Source organism: Bombina bombina, chromosome 5 (assembly GCF_027579735.1).
Source record: "Bombina bombina isolate aBomBom1 chromosome 5, aBomBom1.pri, whole genome shotgun sequence".
Taxonomy (NCBI): Eukaryota; Metazoa; Chordata; class Amphibia; order Anura; family Bombinatoridae; genus Bombina; species Bombina bombina.
In genome coordinates this window covers 1,029,104,011-1,029,127,013 of record NC_069503.1, presented here as the reverse complement: position 1 = coordinate 1,029,127,013, position 23,003 = coordinate 1,029,104,011, and the positions used below count along the sequence as shown (strand labels likewise).

Here is a 23,003-nt window from a genome sequence, read left to right as displayed (position 1 = left end):
ACAATGCCCCAGGAACACAAAACTTTACTTCCCAAAAATGACACAAAATGGTGAAACTCCCTGATTTCATAATCGAAAAATCAAATGCAACCGATTAATGACAAAGTAAATGGGAGTTCTTAGGTTAAGCGATTACATCACATGATTAAGCGTCTGTAGGTTGATTTAACCTTTTAAATAGCATTCCAATTAACCCGTTGCACTCAAAAACCATAGAGATACATGTGTATGTCTTTTTAAGAGATTTAATATTAGTATGGTCATAATATGTTCATGTTAGGTAATGCATTACCCTCTTTTCTTATTGTCAAAGTGTTAATTATTAATTTGTAACTTTAATTGATAGAGCAGGTAGAATTTGTATCTGTTTGGTGACCATGCTTCTGATTTGTCATTCAGAATGGCCTTTCATTGTGTTTTTCCTATTTTTTTAAGTACTCAGTAATAGGTTGGAAAGCCTTCTCTGGGGTTTATCAAGTCCTTTTAGCTATGGAATGCGATAAGTGAGATAAGTATGGAGAAATTGGTTTGTGATCAGAAAAGTAACACTTGCACATGCTAAGTAGAGGGTCTTTTCTCATTAATTCATTATAAAAATATTAATTATAAAATGATTGTGATCAACCCCTTCATTTGAAAGGGAAATAGTGCAAAAATGTATCACCCTTCAACAACAACTTAATGTGCATGTGACCCTCTGAGAATAAAGGAGGGTGTGGCAAATAAACCTCTATTTGTATTTGTAGATATGTTTTTAGATATGTGCACAGACACTCATCACAAAAATACATTTCTTTAATTGCATCTCATATCTGCTCATGGGGTTGTTCTGATTTTTTTTTTTTAATGTTCACCCTCTACTTCTTATGGAGAAAATCTTCAGAGCAGCAGCTGGACAGCAGCTTAAACTTAATGGGACAGTCTAGTAAATTTAAACTTTCATGAGTCAGATAGGGCTTGCAATTTTAAACAAATTTCCAATTTAGTTTTATCATCAAATTTGCTTTGTTCTCTTGGTATTCTTTGTTAAAATCTAAACCTGGGTAGGTCCATATGCTAATTATTAAAGCCCTTGAAGGCTGCCACTTATCTCAGTTCATTTTGACTGTATTTTACAGCTAGACATCACTAATTCATGTGTGCTCACACCAATGGAGCTAATTATGAGTCTGCACTGATTGGGTAAAATGCAAGTCCGTCAAAAGAACTGATAAGGGGGCAGTCTGCAGAGGCTTAGATACAAGGTTATCTCAGAGGTAAAAAGTTTATTAATATAACAGTGTTAGTTATGCAAAACTGGGAAATGGGTAATAAAGGGATCATCTATATTTTTAATAATAAATATTTTCAAGTAGACTGTCCCTTTAAATAAAGTTAACAAAAAGTGCAACAAAAAATGATGTATTTTTTTGTTTTATTGGCTGACTCAGGAATTAATCAACTAACATTGCTAGGATCACTATTGAATAGTGTAAACTATTTTTTTCCCACCTACCAGAAAGCAATTCCCTCCCTAGCATAATGGCTTTCACCGCATGAATAACTCATGAGTCAACTAACATTTTTGTTACATGCATTCATTCCTTTTTTTTGGTTGCTAAAGGGACCGATCGACAAAAAAATAATAATGTAATGTTCTAATTTGGCTTGTTCTTTTTATATCCTTTGCTGAAAAGCATACCAATGTAGGCTCAGGAGCTGCTGATTGGTGGCTGCACATACATGCCTCGTTATTGGCTCACCCAATGCATTCAGCTAGTTCCCAGTAGTGCAATGCTGTTTCTTAAACAAAGGATACTGAGAGAATTAAGCAAATTAGATCATTATAGAAGTAAGTTAAGTTGTTTGTCTCAATCATAAAATAAATTTTTTGGGTTTCATGTCCCTTTAATTTGCTCTGGTGAGAGCACCGTAGAATTTATTTTTTGGGGAGTGACCGACACCCATGATCTAGTTGGTAAATAGGTGCAACTTACCTTAGAATCCTGACATTTCTACCATTGGAACTTAAAGCCGTATTACTGCCATACACGTCTGTAAAGATTTTCCCTTGTATTGTTATCATGGAACCTGCAGGAATACGTATTGTTTTACAAGAGATATAATGCAGTTAACGTACAAATACAATAAATGCATTTTAGTAGACGGACTAATAACAAAATTAGTTTTACAAAAAAAGACAAAACTGGGATTCTGTCCACACAGCTTTTCAGGGATTGAAACACAAGCCTGTACTACTGCATCTGCAACTTCAGGATACAAAGAACCCACAGCACCTTCAGCTTTTCAACATTTTATTGTACTTCTTCTCACATAACACAGATGCAGCTTGCTATGCTAAATGGAGCCCAAAAAACGTTCTTTGCTTTTTTTTTTTTGGTACTGCTTTTGTCTTCTATAAAAGTAAAACTGAATAGTAGGGATGCTCAGTAAAAATGACATATACAGTTTCTGATAAACATTATTCATATAAATAATAATATTTTTTATAAGGATTAAAAGGTATATATATATATATATATATATACTTGCATTTTTCTGCAAACAGTTCTTTCTATGCATTCCAATCTGGATTGATTTATAGACAGGAAGATCTTGTTCCTTTGAAATCTGCTTGATAGCTCAGGTCTGGTTAAACTGATTAATTACAGCTTGCTTGGCTTTGCTGCAACACAAGCGGACAGCTCCACCTACTGGCTATTTTAATAAATGCACTGCTTCTCAATGCTTTTCAATAGCAGTCACATGACTGGAAAAAAGGTTGTTATTCTGAAACAGTGTAAATTGAACCGTTGTAAAACGAGGGCCACCTGTATATATATATGTCTAATTATGTGTATGGGTATATATATGTGCATATATGTATAAACGTGTATTTATGTGTTTTATATGTATCTACATATATATATATACACTTGTATATACATTTTTACACACACACATATATATACAGTATATAGTGGAATAAGTGGGAGTGCATTCACTCTTATCCAAAAATATTTCTTTTTATTTATGTATTTCACAACACTTGACACTTGTATCCTGAATCACGGTGTTTTCAGCCATTATGTTCTAAACAGTAAGATGGTCTTGAAAAAAGCTGTCTAGAACAGCCGAAACATCGACTTTGCCATGTTGTGAAATACATAAATAAAATATTAGGAGTCACCTGGGCAATTCATTGATGAAAGGGGAGTGAGTGCATGTCTCTTTTGGATTATATATATATATATATATATATATACACACACACTCTGAAGCCCTTTCCAGTTAAATACCTTAAAGGGACACTGAACCCACATTTTTTCTTTTGTGATTCAGCTAGCGCATGCAATTTTAAGCAACTTTCTAATTTACTCCTATTATCAAATTTTCTTCATTCTCTTGGAATCTTTATTTGAAAAGCAAGAATGTAAGTTTAGATGCCGGCCCATTTTTGGTGAACAACCTGGGTTGTTCTTGCTGATTGGTGGAAACATTCACCTACCAATAAACAAGTGCTCTCCAGGGTCTGAGCCAAAAAAATAGCTTAAATGCCTTCTTTTTCAAATAAAGCTAGCAAAAGAACGAAGAAAAATTGATAATAGGGGGATAATGGGGTGAGTTTGGGCATTGCGCTAACTTTTTACTTTCAACTTTCAATTTGTGAACAAACCCGCCCGTATTAAACTTCAGCATGCAAACAAAAAATACATTTAGAACGCTACTGGCCCTATGTAAGCACTGCTATAATTACTTACAAAAGTTATGTTTACACAAAATGACATTGACTTGGAAATGAGCAAAAACAACTATGCTAAGTACTTTACAAATGGGCCACTTTGAATGTTAAATCAGCTTTTTTGCTTTGCAAATAAAGCGGCTGCACCAGGAAATAACCAGAGTTCATACAAAAACTTTGCTCTCTGCCTAAGGTCTCCCTTTTAAAGAGTTAATAGTATAGATCGTCATGCACATTGTTGTATTTAGCTACAGGAAGACATTATGTTCATTATACATAATTACTTTTAAATACTATATTTGTTTAATTGAATAAGACCTAAGTTAGTATTTTCTGCAAACTCACCAGCTTAATCTGGGGATGTATAGAAATTAGTTGTGCACAAAGTACCTACCCTTCCATCTATACACTTCATTTAAATAGCCATGATGCAAATCTGAGCCATTGCCAACTATATATTCCTGTGCATGGTAAAACCTTTAATTGAAACAGTAACAGACTTTACTAGAAACAGCTTTCCTAATAAAAGTGTATTATAAAAATGCTTCTGTTCAACACTGAAATGCACTCATGTGAGTTTGACATTTAAGTGTTATGTCCCTTTAATGTATTGGAAAGTCATAACTACTCTCTCTGCTCACTTCTCTATGTAATGCATATTGGGCTAGATTAGTGGAGCGCTAATTTATTACGCGCCTGTAAATGGGCAAATAAGTAATTAAAAGTGTCTGGTTATTGCTACGCAATTAGTCACGGTAGCAACTAATGCTCCGGAAATTGACCAAAGATCAGATCTCGGGTTAAATTTCCAATTGTCCCTAAAATAATATGTGTGTTGTGTGTTGTAGTTTTTAATAAAAAAAAAATGTTGCATTTTTATTTTTTAGTAAAATAATTGCACTAAGCAGTTTTTAGGGATTTAACTGAGCGGTCTAGGGGAACTGTGTGTTCACTATAAATATGTATGTATATGCTTATATACATATATATATTTATGTGTTAATATGTGTATATACACATAATAATAATAACACACACACACACACACACACACATATATATATATATATATATATATATATATATATATATATATATATATATATATATATACATATATATATATATATATGATAGTATAAAAAAAGCAAACACTGCACGGGCAATCAAAGTGCTGTTGTAGACAAGAAGTTTATTTCTCCACAAGTGTTAGACAAAGTCAGACATCAGAACACCTGACATGTTTCGCGCAGGCGTACCTATGTGTGTGTGTGTATATTTGCATAGACATATACTTTTAACATTTGCTGGACGCCAAAGGGGGCACAATAAGATTGTCTACATCATAAATTGTCAGTGAAATAGGGAATAGACTGTCCGTTACTTGTGGAGGAATGGCGACATATAGGAAAACATGAAAGGGTAATTAATTAAAAAATGAAATGGACAATATGCACCAATTTTTATTTAACTGCAGGTAATAGACACTACAATAAAGAATTATATGCACAAATACTGATCTAAAAATACAGTATGAAACAGTTTAAAAACGTACTTAGAAGCTCCCAGTTTAGCTCTGTTAAAAAGGTTAGCTGGAACACTCACTGCAAGTGTTTCTATAGCAAAAAAAGCAGACACTCCCACCTCCCCCTTCCTCTGCACACAAAATGTTATCGATGTAAAAATATCAGTTTTATCTCAGCCAAAACTATTACATTAAAATGAATAATACATTATTTCACTATAAATACCTGGTAATCCAGAAGCTGGTGTGATACTGTTTATAGTCGGTGTGTAGTAAATGTGAGTCTGCAAACAGATAACAAAACAACTTGCTGTCATGAATACAATATGCTCAGTACTCATTTTTGCTACAGATTGTACTAGGTTTTCATGTAAGAAGACTAATTATTGTTTATTCACACAATAAAAAAATTTAAATGGTAGGGAAGTCAAGATTGAAGCTTCATCAGATAGGATAAATTATTTGAAATCAACTTCTATTATCAAATTTACTTTGTTTTATTGGTATCCTTTGTTAAAAAGCATATGTAAGCATCCTCATCAGCAATGGGCTACTGGGAGCAAGTTGGTGACTTGTGGCTACATGCATTTATCTCTTGTCACTGGCTCATCTGAGGTGCTAAGCTAGCTCCCACTAGGGCATTGCTGCTCTGAAGCTGACTTTAACTATGTGTTTAATCCATTTGTAGGTGTTAAATACAGTTATGTTTAAGCAACAGTGGCATAATAAAGTACTCTAATATATTACAGCTTTTTTTTTGCACTTTTATATCCCTTTAATTTGTCAATATAAAAAGCGTACATGTTTACATTTCATTTTTAAACCTTAACCTTCCCTCTTTAAACACTGGCAAGTTTTACTCGTCTGCATTTAACTGCTTACTGTTTCTGACAGTTAAAGGGAGGTTAATGGGATATTTTCAGACATACATAGACATAGCAGACGTCAGTGATTTGCAAAAGATCTACATACAAAATATATGATTTAAAAGCATTTAAAACTGTAACTTTGTAAACTTTGCATTGCCAATTGCGGCTTGCTGTAAACAACTTTGTGCACTGAACTAAACAATCACAATGTAGTAGATGACCATGGAAGGTAAACTGCAGCATGCTTAAAGGGATAGTAAAGTCACAGTTAAACTTAAATGGGCTCTTTACTTGAAAATGTATATTGTTTAAAAAGATATTTATATAATAAATAGATATATTTATTACCCATTCCCCAGTTTTGCATAACCAACACAGTTATAATAATATACTTTTTACCACTGTGATTACCTTGTATGTAAGCCTCTGCAGACTGCCCCCTTATCTCAGTTCTTTTGACACTCACATTTTATCCAATCAGTGCTGACTCATAAATAACCCCATGGGAGTGAGCACAATGTTATTTATATGGCACACATGAACTAGCACTGTCTAACTATGAATAACTGTCAAAATGCTCTGAGATAAGAGGCGACCTTCCATGGCTTATAACTCAGTTTGAACCTACCTTGATTTGTCTTTCAACAATAAATACTAAGAGAACAAAGCACATTTGATGATTTAAGTAAATTGGAAAGTTGTTTAAAATTGCATGCCCTATCTGAATCATGAAAGTTTAATTTTGACTTTACTGTCGCTTTAACTGTGTTAGATAGAGCACAACGTTTTAAACAACATTCCAGTTTACTTCTATTATCAAGTTTAATTTGTTCTCTTGGTATTCTTTGTTAAATAGTAATCCTATGTGAGCTGATGAATGTGTATTACGTCATCTGACAGTAGTGTTTGCAACAATGTTTGTAGCAATGTTATACATAGTTACAAACACTGCTTCCATAAAAGTGATAAAAGTAAATTAGAAAGTTGTTTAAAATGACATGCCCTATCTGAATCCTGAAAGTTTTATTTGGACTTTACTACCCCTTTAATTTTGTCTTTGCTGTCCCTTTGACTAAAACAGCTGTACCCTCTCATGTCACAGCCCAATTTACTATAGAAATGTTGTAGATGGGTTATTGCAAATCAAAATATTACATTTTAAATTCTGTAGCCCCTTAATTTTGTCATTTAAAATGTTTTCAAAGTGATGGTAAACTTTCCTCTTTATAAAAACAGATCTGGATTGCTAGTGATATTTTAGATGATTTTAGATGGAGTGTAATTCACCAGTTGTAATGAAGATGCGCTGTAACTTACTTTTTAATACAGATATGAAATACAAATTTCTCACGCTCCTCTGCCCACTTCAAAAGTCAGTTTTTCTGTGAGCTAAAGGTTTGAATTGTTGTCCAATCAATGCTCTAGCTACAACAAAAGGCATCCAAAGGGGATAAAGCTGATTGGACAACAATTCAAACCTTTAGCTCACAGAAAAACTGACTTTTGAAGTGGGCAGAGGAGCGTGAGAAATTTGTATTTCATATCTGTATTAAAAAGTAAGTTACAGCGCATCTTCATTACAACTGATGAATTACACTCCATCTAAAATATCACTAATATTCCGGATCTGTTTTATAAAGAGGAGAGTTTACCATCACTTTAAAGGGACGGTCTACTTGAAAATGTTTATTGTTTAACAAGATAGATCATCTCTTTATTACTTATTTCCCAGTTTTGCATAACTAACACTGTTATATTAATTCACTTGTTACCTCTGTGGTTAACTTGTATCCAAGCCTCTGCAGACTGCCCCCTCATCTCAGTTCTTTTGACAGACTTGCATTTTAGCCAATCAGTGCTGACTCATAAATAAAATTACGGTTTAGTGATACTAATTGGTAACAAGGGTAACATTACTTTGTTGGTGTTGCTTCCTAGGGCTCAATTTATCAAGCCCTTCTCCTTCCTTCGAAAAGAGAACCTGCAGTCAGGATTTATCTGATGACCGCTGCTTCCCTACCCTCTTCTCTACCTCTTAGGTGGAGAATTTCAATCTCCCAGGTCTAGTCCGAATGGGGAGATTGATAGCTCTGCCCGTGCATGATTGGCCATGTGCAGGCAGGGTTGCACGCAAGTGCAAAATAGCGCTCGTGTGCAATGTTAAATTCGGGCAGCGAATTGCTGCCAGCGTCTGACCTTGATTGATAAATCAAGCTCTTAAAGAGATCTTTTTAATATCTCATAATAGGTAGAAAAGTGTTGTCTATAGGTCCTTTTAGCTGAGGAATTTGATAATTGAAAAATGGCCCTAAAAATTGTTGATAATTATAAAGAATTTGAATTGTTATCAGAACAAACAGGATTGGCACATGTTATAAGAATAGGGCAACTTTCTCAAAACCAGTAATGTACACAATGCAAATAAATGACTGTGATTGGGTTGGCATCAAAAAGGGCTTATCTGCAACCATAAACATGCAGAGAGTTTGTCAAAGTTGTGTTATCCTTTAGGCTTAGGTTATTATTATTATTATCGGTTATTTGTAGAGCGCCAACAGATTCCGCAGCGCTAGGTTAATTGCAGTACATCAATCTACTACAGTCAGGATGTTAACCCTAAACTTAAAGGGATATGAAACCCAAAAGTATTATTTCATGATTTAGATAGAGCATGCGGATTTAAATAACTTTCTAATTTACTTCTATTATCAATTTTTCTACATTCTGATGGTATCTTTTTTTTAAAGCAGGGATGTAAGCTTAGGAGCCGGCCCATTTCTGGAGCACTAAATGGCAGCAGTTTTGCAAGAATGTTATCCATTTGCAAGAGCACTAGTTGGCAGAACTATTTCATGCCATATAGTGCTCCAGATGCCTACCTAGGTATCTCTTCAACACAGAATACCATGAGAACTAAGCAAATTTGATAATAGAAGTAAATTGGATTTTTTTTATATTTTTTTTTTTTTGGGGGGGGTTATATCCCTTTAACTATACTCTAACTGTAAGCCCTACACTGAACTAAGGTTCATATCCCTTTAACTACACTCTAACTGTAAGCCCTACACTGAACTAAGGTTCATATCCCTTTAACTATACTCTAACTGTAAGCCCTACACTGAACTAAGGTTCATATCCCTTTAACTATACTCTAACTGTAAGCCCTACACTGAACTAAGGTTCATATCCCTTTAACTACACTCTAACTGTAAGCCCTACACTGAACTAAGGTTCATATCCCTTGAACTATACTCTAACTGTAAGCCCTACACTGAACTAAGGTTCATATCCCTTTAACTACACTCTAACTGTAAGCCCTACACTGAACTAAGGTTCATATCCCTTTAACTATACTCTAACTGTAAGCCCTACACTGAACTAAGGTTCATATCCCTTTAACTACACTCTAACTGTAAGCCCTACACTGAACTAAGGTTCATATCCCTTTAACTATACTCTAACTGTATGCCCTACACTGAACTAAGGTTCATATCCCTTTAACTATACTCTAACTGTAAGCCCTACACTGAACTAAGGTTCATATCCCTTTAACTATACTCTAACTGTAAGCCCTACACTGAACTAAGGTTCATATCCCTTTAACTATACTCTAACTGTAAGCCCTACACTGAACTAAGGTTCATATCCCTTTAACTATACTCTAACTGTAAGCCCTACACTGAATTAAGGTTCATATCCCTTTAACTATACTCTAACTGTAAGCCCTACACTGAACTAACCCTATCATATCTCATTTAATTTAAATGCCACCATTTTTTTATCTCATTTTATCTGTGTCTTTTCAATGTTATTAATCTATTTAGCTTTGAACATAAGCTGTCTTCAGTTTGACAGGTTTTAGTGACACTTGAGTAGTATTGCCTAATTATACATTTTGTTTTTAGTATTTAATTTATATTAATTGAGTCTTTGATTATCACAAGCATATAAAACAATAAATCAAGACTGCCACAGGCATTACAGAATTATCCAAGAGTGTAAACAAAATGATAAGGTTAGAAACCACTGGAAGAGCATAACTAAATGTAAGGGCAGGATGAAATGATGGTTCCAGTTTCTATGTATTGTGTGACTGAAATGACATTATATGTATCTGTTTCTGCTGTGAGACAGTCAAGCAGGTTAGGCTAAACTTTAAACTACTAAGCATTTAGACGGAATGTAGCAGGACATCCTAGTTTGCATTATCATTACAGATTTGTTTACAGTAACGTCTGTAACACTAAAATATACAATACAACAGATTACTAGTTCCACCTTCAAAGAATTCCTGTTGGCTATTGTCATAATGAGCAAACAGTTCCTAGTAACAAGTATCCTCTCCAGAAATTAGTGACTAAAAGCCATTGTTTAGAAAACTGAAAAAATACTAATTTGTTAGCAAATAAACACAGCAACACTGAAAGGGGAGAAAAGGTTTCTATCTTTTACCAAATTCCATTTTTTTTAAAAAACCTTTTAAGATGTAAATTGAGATGCTAAAAATATCCTGTAAATATTTGTTACATTGTATGGAATAATTATTTTATCTATTTCTAACTTGTATCAATTTCTGTAAACTGTATTTTAGAGTGCGGGTTTTACAACCTAATAGGCTAAACATTTACAATACATACCTGGAACCTGCACGCAGAGCTATAAAAATAGCCATTACACGTGTCTTTGTCGAGCACAGCCACTCCATCTACGCTTACTCGAACAACATAAGTATCTGCGGGCATTGGTCTGAAAAAGAGAGTTTTTATATTATTATTATTGTTGCTGATATTGGTATTATTTGGAATATTGTTATTTGTAGCATGTTCAAAGCACAAACACATGTGAGAAAATATTACCTGGTGTAGCAAGTTATCAGAGTTGAATGACTTGCATCTTTCTCTACATCACAAGGGATAGATAAGGTGGCAGACACCATCTGCACAGCATTTCCCAAGTTGTCATTGCCAGCTCCATAGTTAAACTGATTCGCTTCTGCAAAACCTAGAAAATAATAATATAAAAATATTTCAGCATTTTTCATTATTAACCAACACTTATGCAGACACAGCTTTTAGAAATAATGCATACAGCAATTGTGCGCTGGAGCTATTTCTAAATTATACAATGCTTTATGTAATATATTGATATATCACATGCATCTCATCATGATATTTAAAGGGGCATTGCATTGTTTCTCTATTATTCATATAGAAGAGTAACATTTAAACATAGCATTGATGAAATATGAGGTAAAAACACATATTAGCTTATAAGTATTAGCAGGAAGTACATATCAGTCAAGTATACAACTGATACATCTGTATTAGTTTTAAATTTAATTCAGGCAACAAACAAACACCATGTTTAAATGTTGTCCTTTTGATCTGAAATTTTAAAAATCTGAATACAGTGTCCCTTTAATAGTACTTTTATCACTCACTCCTTAGGGGCATATCTATCAAGCTCCGTATGGAGCTTGAAGCCCCGTGTTTCTGGCGAGCCTTCAGGCTCGCCGGAAACAGAAGTTATGAAGCAGAGGTCTAAAGACCGCTGCTTCAAAACCTGCTCTGAGGAGGCGGACAGACATTGCCGCAATTCAACCCGATCAAATACGATCGGGTTGATTGACACACCCTGCTAGCGGCGGATTGGCCGCAAATCTGCAGGGGGCGGGATTGCACCAGCAGTTCACAAGAGCTGCTAGTGCAATGCTGAATGCGGAGAGCGTATTGCTCTCCGCATTCAGCGAGGTCTGTCGGACATGATCCGCAATGTCGGATCATATCCCACAGGCCTTTTATAAATAGGCCCCTTAGTCTTATTATTACTAAATCTCCTTTACAATTTAAACATTATGCAATTAGCATCTTCCCATTTGTATTCACCTTATCATATATTATATATGTCATACACACATATGTCTTTGCATATTAAATATCTCTTTATTTGGAATTGGTACTGAATATCAAATATACTAAAAAAAAATGCATGATAAAAAGACAATTCAATAGCACTTAGTCTGAACTTCAAATGAGTAGTAGATTTGTTTTCTGACAAATTTCAAAGTTATGTCTATTGCCACTCCCCCTGTATCACGTGACATCCATCAGTTAATCTCAAATGCATATACTTATATTCTGTGAATTCTTGCACATGCTCAGTAGGAGTTGGTGACTCAAAAAGTATAAATAGCAAAATACTGTGCACATTTTGTTATTAGAAGAAAATGGGAAAGTTGTTTAAAATTGCGTTCTCTATCCAAATCATGAAAGTTTATTTTTTAACTGTCCCTTTAAGATTCTGAAAAGCTGATTTAAAAAAAACTTAAGCTTTATTAATACATATTATAAATGGTAATGGTGAATCAAAAACAGTGGCATACTGTGTATTATATCAATAAGTACTTGGGTGATGTTCTTCATGGTTATTTCTATGTGACAATACTCAATAAAGTGGTTACAAATTACTTTCTATCTGAATTATGAAAGTTTAATGTTGACTTCCACAATATTAGCACTAATCTATTAATGAAAAAGAGCATTTAGAAAAAGAGAGCATTTTATAATATCTTCATTCTTATAATTGGTCTTTGAATTATTATTTTTTTATTATTGTTTAATGAAATACAATGAACAGATATATGGTAAATGTGTGCGTGATTTAATTGTGTAAGTTTGATTCTTCAAGTCAAACCACACAAGGGTCATGTTGACTGTAAGAGTGTATGCAAAGTTCAAGTTATTTTAGTGTATCTGTCAGACAATTCAAATGTCTAGTAAAGCCCTACCTGTTTTGTGAACCTAATCGAAAGATTTGTATATACGTCCAAAAAAGACTGTCTGTGATAATATGTTTTGTATAGTTTATTTAAGCGTTTATTAGCACTGACTTGGTGTTTCAACCAGTGATACAATCATGACATGATGTATTTTTTGATATGTTAATTATGAAAAGCTTAAAAATACATCAATTAGATAAATTCCTTAAAGGGACACTGAACCCAAATTTTTTCTGTCGCGATTCAGATAGAGCATGACATTTTAAGCAACTTCAATTTACTCCAATTATCAAATTTTCTTCATTCTCTTGGTATCTTTGTTTGAAATGCAAGAATGTAAGTTTAGATGCCAGCCCATTTTTGGTGAACAACCTGGGATGTTTTTGCGGATTGGTGGATAAATTCATCCACCAATAAAAAAGTGTTGTCCAGAGTTCAGAACTAATAAAAATAGCTTAGATGCATTTGTTTTCAAATAAAGATAGCAAGAGAACGAAGACAACTTGATAATAGGAGTAAATTAGAAAGTTGCTTAAAATTGCATGCTCTATCTGAATCACGAAAGAAAAAATCTGGGTTCAGTGTCCCTTTAATTAGTTTTATTTTATAAATATTTATGTGGAATACAGGGCAAAAATATATGGAAAGTTTTTCATATCTTATCTCATCATAGCATAAAATACTTCTTTTCAACCCTAAAAACAGACATTTTGCCTCATTACCTTGTTAATTTTCTGTAGATAAATATACAGTATAACAATTTTTGTAGATGGAGATACAGTATTAGAATTTCTGTAGTTGGAGATACAGTATTAGAATTTCTGTAGTTGGAGATACAGAATAACAATTTATGTAAATTGGGATACAGTATAACAATTTCTGTAGTTGGAGATACAGAATAACAATTTATGTAGATGGTGATACAGTATAACAATGTATGTTAATGAAGATACGGTATAAAAAAATTGTTTGTTAATGTTTATAGTTACTTTTTTATTTAATTTACCAATTGTACTTTTTATTGTAAATATCTATTAAAAAAGACACTGCACTGTATTCTTTTCTCTGATCTATCTATAAAATGCTATTTTAAAATGTGTTGCAATTTATTCTTAAAGGGAAGTTTCAATACTGGATAAACTTACTTTTATTATCAGGTATATGATTTACAAATGTATTTATTTTATAAAAATATAAGTAATGACCACTGATAAATTGCACAGTATGGTCCACAAATGCAGCTAGAAATGAATTACAATAATCACATTTCTGATATGATCCTGAATATTTTGATCTACATATAAGTGGGAAGAAATGTTTAGGTGTATTGCTTTAAACCCTTTGAATTTCATGTTGGAGATATCACTCAAAAGAGCTTATCTTCTTTTAGTTTTCTACCAGAAGACTGTTTTGGGAGGAGTTTTAGTGAGGAAACATTTACACATACTCTGCCAACTCACACTTATCTTTTATGATTATCTTGAGTCAGCAAAGCAAACGTATTCAGACTATATTTCAAAGCCAAATGCTGTCATTTCCAGCTATACTTAAGGATTTAAGTGTTTAATATTTATTTTTTCAAATTAATTTTTTAACCCATTCTTTTCTGAGCCTCTGACACCTCTCTGCTGATCTTTATCTGCTTATAGCAATTACACTTTTTAATTTATTTCATGGGCAGTTACTATACAATTATATATATATTTCGTGATTTTAAATTAGTTTTAAAGTGTATTAGTTTATTTTTTTTTATACTTTATGCACAAAATAACAATACAATATCTACAATATCAAAGCAAACTGTATAATGTATATTTAAAAAAGTAAATATGCACATTTCTATTCTATTACACACTACCCTTCAAAGGCACCTTTATTAAACTTGTTTCTTAAATATACATAAAAAGGAGAAGTGCTTAAACCAGGGAAAGAACAAAAGCGTAATAACTTGTTCTATAACTAGTTACCACCAGGAGCAACGTCTTTTTGCCCACAATTAGCCATTCACAAAGAGGAACTTTCCTGCAGTATACCAGCCTGGTGCTGCCTAAAAATCACAGCCCAGTCCTAAAATACCTGGCAATCCCTCTCTCAGCGAGAGACATGGCAAACACCTAGCGTTGAACTTGTCAGTGAGGTGCAGCCATATCCCTCTTGGAACATTGGGCAATAGAACCCTGTTTGGATTCCCGCAATCCGATATACATCTACAGATATATATATATATATATATATATATATATATATATATATATATATATATATATATATATATGAATATCTATTTAAAAATACTTAGAACATATTCCCCTATGTGAAGAACATTGGAATTTTGAAATATTTAAAATTGTCACTGCCACATTGCAGGGTCTATTAAATCCATATAAAAAAACTAGGGCTATTCGGTCAAAAGACATTATGATGAGTAAGGGAAGAATGCATTTATTTTGCAGCCTGATGCATTAAAAACATTGGGTTGCATTTATTAACAAGGGGGTGGACAAGATTCCCAGCCAGGGCATTTGGGGCAAGGGAGACAACATTCTTATATTGCACATCAGTTAACTGCTTTGCACATTTTTCTGTAATTAGTTTATCTATGAAAAAACTTGTTATTCTTTTCTTTTCATATATTTCTGTTAAAAATTAGAAAGCTTAATTTACTCAAGTAATAATCTCAAGTATTTAAGTGCTTGTTGATGCTAAGTTTTAAGCTTACTTTGTTTAATGTTCTGTGCAAACTGCACACACTAAAAAGTATTAAACAAATGCCAAAAATGGATCTTTGTATGTTGCACTTTCACAGGAAGAAATTTGACTTTGGTGGGCGGCTATTTTTGGTATTTGTTTGATAACAACATAGCCAAATGCAGATCCCTATTAAATAATATAGTATTAGCTGTCTTTTATATATATATATATATATATATATATATATATATATATATATATATATATATATATATATATATATATATATATATATATATATATCAGGTTGCTGATAGAATATTGCTTTATATCACTGAAAAATAATATGTTACATTTTGTAAGACCTATGGCAACAAAATATCAAAACCAACAAAAGAGTCCCAATTAATATATAGGAATATAACATTTGTAGTTTCCTATATGGTGTACCCGTATAGATCTTGATGATAGGATCAAAATATTAGCGCTGCGGAATCTGTTGGCGCTCTACAAATAACCGATAATAATAATAATAATAATATCCTTTCCTTCTAAGGATAGTAGTAATGGGTGGTAGTTAATACCCTTATTGTGTCCTTTCAATATAACGCCTTGTTACAGCCACACTCTATGGAATTGATCATGTAGATCATGTTAACTCAGAGCATAAAACTGGGGTTTTGCACTTGTCAGGTTATGGATTCAAACTTTATAGCACCGCTATAGTAGACACCAAATCTTGCTACTCAATTTAGAGCGACCTTCTTAACAAATATTAAGGGCTGGTTACGGTCCATAATACAAACAAACCTCCCTTGTGTGCAGTTCTTTAGCAGTTGTTGCTTAGACCATAGGGCCAATCACAGTCCGTAATTCACAACGAACTACCCTTTCATGTTATAGCTTTTTCTGCTGCTGCAAACACTTTTCAATTGAAGCGGTGCTATGCCAAAATTATTTCCATATATTTACCGACTTTGTGTTCAATTTCAGTTATGCACTTAGTGGTTACCCACGCCTTGTTGATCTTTTTTGTTCCTTCTTTCAGCTGTTTGGTCCAGGCTTGTCTTTACTGGGACTCACAGATTTTGCGGAGGCGGTCAGCTGTTACCCCTCCAGCTTGTTACAGCTGTAAAACAAAAGTTTACGTTCCCACTCCTGCGCTAACTCTGCTAGGTTTTGGCTTTTTGCATTGGGTAGTGTTCATAGTATAAGTTAAAAGTAAAACGTTTTTGCTCACCTGCTAACCTGATGCTCGCAAAAAAGCAGACGTTTGAATATTGCGACCCTGTTACCATATTCCCTCATAAACCTCAATAGAGCAATCAAAGTGGGGGAAAAATCTAAGACCTATGTTGTGCAAACCCGATTGCATTATCTCAAGTACGCTAACCCGACATGAAATATATTAATAGTTTACATTCCATTCTTCACATAGAAGAATATGTTCTATTTATTCGTAAATACATATTTATATATATATATATATATATATATAGAGAGAGAGAGAGAGAGAGAGATGATGTTTTCTTTGTAAAATCTATCTATCTATCTATCTATCTATCTATATGTATATGATTAAAGCCCTTTGCAGTCCTTTCTTTTTTCTAACACCTGATACCTCATATCTTTGAGCCCTTATAACTTTTTATTACAATTTTTTAAAATTTATGCGTGTTAAATTTAATTGCGCCCGAGCAACCCCTTTTCTCTTGCGTGCAGCTGTTAGCGCACCACTCCTAATCTAGCCCTCTATAGATTATGCTTTATTAAGGATGGCCTTACTGGGACCAACTCCCTTGAATAGGTTGGCTTCTATATTGTTAATTTAGTTAATGTCCCATAGTATGTAGTAATATGATCCAGAAAATTTACTAAAATAAATGATCAAAATATGTTAATATTTAACATAAGTAGTTGTTTGACCACAAACATATTTTATAAAAAAGAATGTAGAGGTTACTGAGAATCATATATCAAGCTGTCTCACTGTGAAACTAATATTCAAACATTACAACAGATTAACTACTAGACAATCTCATTGGAGCATACTTGAAATACTGGTGTAGTCTTACATTCCAACCATTGATAAGAATGCTTGTTTAGTGACCCAAAACAGTTTGTGTCTACTACCGGGAATTCTCAAAATAAGGACATGTTTGCATAAATCTTCAAATAAATCTACAATCTTTGTTTCGCTAACTGATGACATAGTAGCATGTCTTTCTTAAACCATCTTAAAATTAGTGATTACAAGATAAGAATAAAAAAGTCTACCACCAAAACAATCAGACTCAATTCAAATTCACTTACTACCTTATAACAATAAATGCAATAATTATATATAGCTTTTCTCCCCAAGACAACTCAAAGCTCACGCAAGCTTCATTTTCAACTAAAAATCAGCTGACAACTTAAAGGGACATGAAACCCAAATATTTTCTTTCATGATTTAGAAAGAGTATGCAATTTTAAATAACTTTCTAATTTATTTATATTATCTAATGTGCTTAATTCTCTTGATATCCTTTGCTGAAAAGCATATCCAGATAGGCTCAGTAGCTGCTGATTGGTGGCTGCACATAGATGCCTCGTGTGATTTGCTCACCCATGTGAATTGCTATTTATTTAACAAAGGATATGTAAAGAATGAAGCAAATTAGATAATAGACGTAAATTGGAATTTTGTTTAAACATGTATTCTCTATCTGAATCATGAAAGAAACATTTTGGGTTTAGTGTTCCTTTAAAGGTGCTCAATTTATTAATCTCAGAAGCTTGAAAATCAAACTTGATCCTGCTAGGATTCAAACCTCTAACTTTGAAGTTTAAACAGGTACTTCAGGTACTGCAACTTGTCACCAACTAAGCTTTTTCAGTTGCTTTCACTTAATTTTGTTTAAGGAGATAGATTTAGACTTATTGCCTTTAAACATAAATATTATACATAAAAAATATATAGAAAAACACAGCTTTTTTAATACATTTAGGGCATAAACTTCGCTAGAAGTAATCGTTTTGCATACGTGGGTTAGCGCAAGTATTACAAGTTAAATATATTCCAATAAATATATAGTTATATATATATATATATATTTTACATTAACATTAGCACATATATATAGAAATATATATTTAATAATAAAACTTACATTGTTTTCTATGTGAAGAACATAGGAATGTAAAATATGCATAACGTGCTTCAGGTTTCGCAATGTAGGTCTAACACGGTCAGGTTAGCACACGTAAAAATGTAGTTATCTTAAGGTGCGTTATTGAAATATTAAACATAAAATATTAAAAAATATAAATTATAATTTATAAAAAATGATTATCGATACTTAAATATTTTTATATATATATATATATTCTATGTATTACTAGAATTTTTTACAGTATCTATAAAAAAAAATAATAGTCAAGTACATGGTCATATACTATATACCTTTGAACCCTTATAAATATTTGTATGAATATTTATAAGACTAATTTTTATCAGACAGTATTTATATGAGCGTAGCACTATTTCTTACTGTAGCTAGCAGGGAGTGTCAATCAACCCGATCGTATACGATTGGGTTGATTGCTGTCCACCACCTCAAAGGCAGAGGCAGAAACAGGGGGATCAGGGGCCATTTGGCCCTTGTTAAATTGGCCCCTCGGTCTTCAGTCGCGCTAACTCAATATGCATTAAATTTGATTGCGCTCAAGCGAAAGTATATACTTTAAACTTTCAATGATAGCGTGCCATGTGTAATCTAGCTTTTAGAATTTGGAACAAATTGGAACATCATTTGGTTCTAGGTTTGTCCTGTGTTAATTATCAGTAAATTTAATTGACATAAGATTAAACCCATAATTAAATTCCACTTAAAAATGGTTATTTGTAGTAAAAAAAAGTGTAGAGTAGTTTCAGTAATTATTTGCCTGCTTTTTCTTTAATTTAACTCCATTTGTGGTATTTTCGCCTGCCTCCAAAGATGCAGGAGTGCACTCTACAGAATTCAAAATCCTGATCCTGAAACATGCTACTACATAATGATAGCTTGATACGAGAAGTTTTAGGTTTCTATGTGTTTATCTTTTTAAATATGATTCTTCTTGTGTTTCATATTTTCTATTATATGTGATTATGCATTACTTAAAGAGATATGAAACCAAAAATTAAAGTCAGCAGTCACAAAGGCAAAATCACAAGGAGGGGCAGACATATTGAAATCAAGTTGCACCGGACCCTTCTGATATCTGTCTAGGAAGGAGGTCTGAAAGTGTTGCCTGTTGATAGCCGCTGGGACCCCAGAGTGACAGACATTTATTGCCTTTTTATTTTGCAAGGACTTTGCTTTTTAAAGAATCTTTATTTTTAACACGTTTGTATTTTTGTTATTAAATATTGGAACCCCCCTACAACAAATACAATCTTGGATCTATTTGTACTGAGCGCATCTCTTAGAGCTATAGTAGCTCAAAATCATGTGAGTAGTTTTCTTATTGTGCTTTAAGGGATATTCTCATATGGTTTAACTCTATGAAAGTTTCTTTCCATTTTCTTTGAGGTACGAAGAAGATTACCTTTTGAATACTATCCCATGACCTTATAGTGCACGGTGTTGTATGGTATCATAAAAATGTTCTTTTGTGATTCAAACAGAGCATACCATTTAAAAAAAGTTTCCAATTTACTTCTATTATCAAATTTGTTTTGATCCCAGGGATACTCTGTGTTGAAGAAATACCTAGGTAGGCATCTAAAGCACTACATGGCAGGAAATAGTTTTCCAAAACTGCTGCCATATTGTGCAATTAAATTAGAAAGTTGTTTAAAACCTCATGCTCTGTCTAAATAATGAAAGAAAAAGTTTGGGTTTCATATAACTTTAAGGGAATGGTCAATTATTATACCATTTAGCAACAAGACATATTTATAAGAACAATTGATATTTTTTTCTTTTTACATTTACTTGAATATGTATTAAAATATGTATTAAAAATATGAACTAAAAATCAATAATCAATAGAACAAATAATAATAGAATATCATGCAAGTATATTAACATGGATAGCTATAGAGATTGAGCTATAGAGATTTAAGGGCCATAAAATGCATATTATTTATATGTTCTGTCTACAGAAAGGAAATCTAATTTTTTAATAATAATGAGTAAGCACGCTGCCTTATTTATCTATACATTTGTGTTTTTTCTTTCTTTGTGTATCTGGTTTATTTGTATATATCACTATTTGCTTTGGTGGGGTAACTAGAACCTACTGGAGCTAAATATGAGCCCACTGTAGATATATTTTTAATGGGCAAACACACAGCTTTGGAGTTGTGACCCCTTTAGAAGCTAAAACCCATGGTACTTGAGTCTGCAGTTTATGTGGATTGTAGTAGAAATCACATTTCCTTGTTTCTTTTCCTAGTTTTTTTTACTAATTGTTTATTTAATGGTGCTTTTAAGAAGTTAAGTTTGACCAGTAATAGTTCACATTAATGGAAACCTGGATAAAACTTTATAGAAAAAAAATATTTGCATCCATTAGAATATTAACATTAAACATATTTAAATGTCATTATTTTTACCCAAATACCAATAATAAACTGTAAAAATAGCATTCAGTTACTTATCTGATTCCCACAAAATATGTTTAAACAGAATGGAATGTTTTAAAGGTTATTATGTAATTCTAAAAGATTTGACAGATTAGATCTTTCTTTCCCACACAAAATAATGACAGTAAACTGTCTTTTTCCAGTACCCACCCTGTCCTTTGATTGTAATCCTGGTTGCTCCGTTTACGCTCCCTTGATTTGGGAAAATTTGAATAACTTTTACTTGACCATCTGGAAAGAGATACAAAGGAAACAAATTTCAATGTGTTATGTACAGATAACATGACAATCGCAATGAGACATTTCTTGCAAAACACTTGTAATTAACCATTTTATCTGTTCTCTCTCACATTTTATTATTATCATTATTATTATTATTATTATTATTATTATTATTATTATTAATAATAATAATAATCTTGCGTATTTAAAAAAAAAAAAAAGCAACAACTTTGTAATACATTTTTCCACTCATCTCAGACAGGCTGAAGAGCATCCTGCATGATCCAGAATGTTGGCCCTACAATATTCTACAAAGTGTTTAAATTGATATTAACCCCTTAATAAGCAGCAACCTGTACATTGCTGGTCTTTCTATGGGGGTGCCACTTCCACCAGCAGTGAGACTGTGCTATTTTAACTAGCCTTCTGGAGGGAGGCTCTAATAGCGTAGTCTTTACACTCGCGGCAAGACCCGAGCTATTATAGCAACAGCAACACAATCCCTTAACGACCAACGACATACAGGGTACATCACGGTCATTAAGGGGTTAAACAGTAAAGAAATGCTAGATATAATTATGTATTCCAAGCAAATATTAGCCTGAGAACAATATGTAGATGTATTTTTTAAATGATATTAATTGTTTAAATAAGGAGATTATACAGTAAGGGTAAAAGTTTAGTTTCTGTAAAAATACTGGGTGCTGCCATGTTGGAACCTAGGTTTCCCCCTTGTCAATCTCTTTTGCAGAGGACTATTAGAGACAGCTATAAAAGAGAGTACGCAAACAACGCTTATTAACTGGTTTGTTTAAAATTTCTATTAAAGTCTACAAGTATTTTTGTAGATAAATGCATGGAACAAGCTTTTCAACTGGAAAATAATCTACCCATTATTAATATTTATATTTGTAAGTTGTATATAGACAGCAACCACAAGTAACACATTGGGCTCCATTTTTTTAAGCAGTGGATGCTGCTTTGGAGGTCCATCGTTTTAAGGCTTGCTTGAAACATAAGTAAAAAAGCAGCATTAATAAGACCACTCCTCCTTAACCTGTCCGCCACCTTTTGGATTGCGGATTGAAATCATCGATATGATCTGGATGATTGACAGCCCCTGCTAGCAGCCGATTGCCTCGAGTACGCAGGGGGCGACATTGCACAAGCATTTCACCAGAAATGCTTGTGAAATGTTAAATGCAGACAGCATCTGCTACAGCGAATCATGTCCGCTTGACAATTAATAAATCAGCCCTATAGTCTAAAATCTATTTATGTTTATGAAATTTGCCAGTTTTAAAATGAAGCCATATTTCAGATACTTGCTGTGTTTTACATTAATAAATATTAAGGGCCAGATTATAAGTGGAGTGGTATTTTGCACTCCCGCTCCCACGCTTACTCCACTTGAAGTACGCCTTTTTGCGTGCTTTGGGTAGTGATCGTATTACAAAATTAAAGTAAAATGTTTTCAATTGCAAACTAACCCGATGCGCGCAAAATGCTGAAGTTAGAATATCGCCGCACGTTAACATATACCCCCTAAAAAGTAAATGGAGCGCAAACCTTCTCAATTTCTC

At 33.1% G+C, this 23,003-nt stretch overlaps 1 protein-coding gene across 1 annotated transcript in view; it reads right to left on the bottom strand.

Moving 5' to 3' along the window:
• Positions 1-23,003, bottom strand: part of PKHD1L1 (PKHD1 like 1) — a 224,355-nt gene that overhangs the window by 195,462 nt on the left and 5,890 nt on the right. Inside the window, exons 3-7 of the mRNA XM_053715928.1 lie at positions 21,349-21,429; positions 10,972-11,116; positions 10,753-10,861; positions 5,473-5,530; positions 1,977-2,070 (exon numbers count right to left, since the gene is read on the bottom strand). Of these exons, the coding sequence (XP_053571903.1) occupies positions 1,977-2,070; positions 5,473-5,530; positions 10,753-10,861; positions 10,972-11,116; positions 21,349-21,429 (487 nt within the window). The remainder of the gene's footprint in view (positions 1-1,976; positions 2,071-5,472; positions 5,531-10,752; positions 10,862-10,971; positions 11,117-21,348; positions 21,430-23,003) is intronic.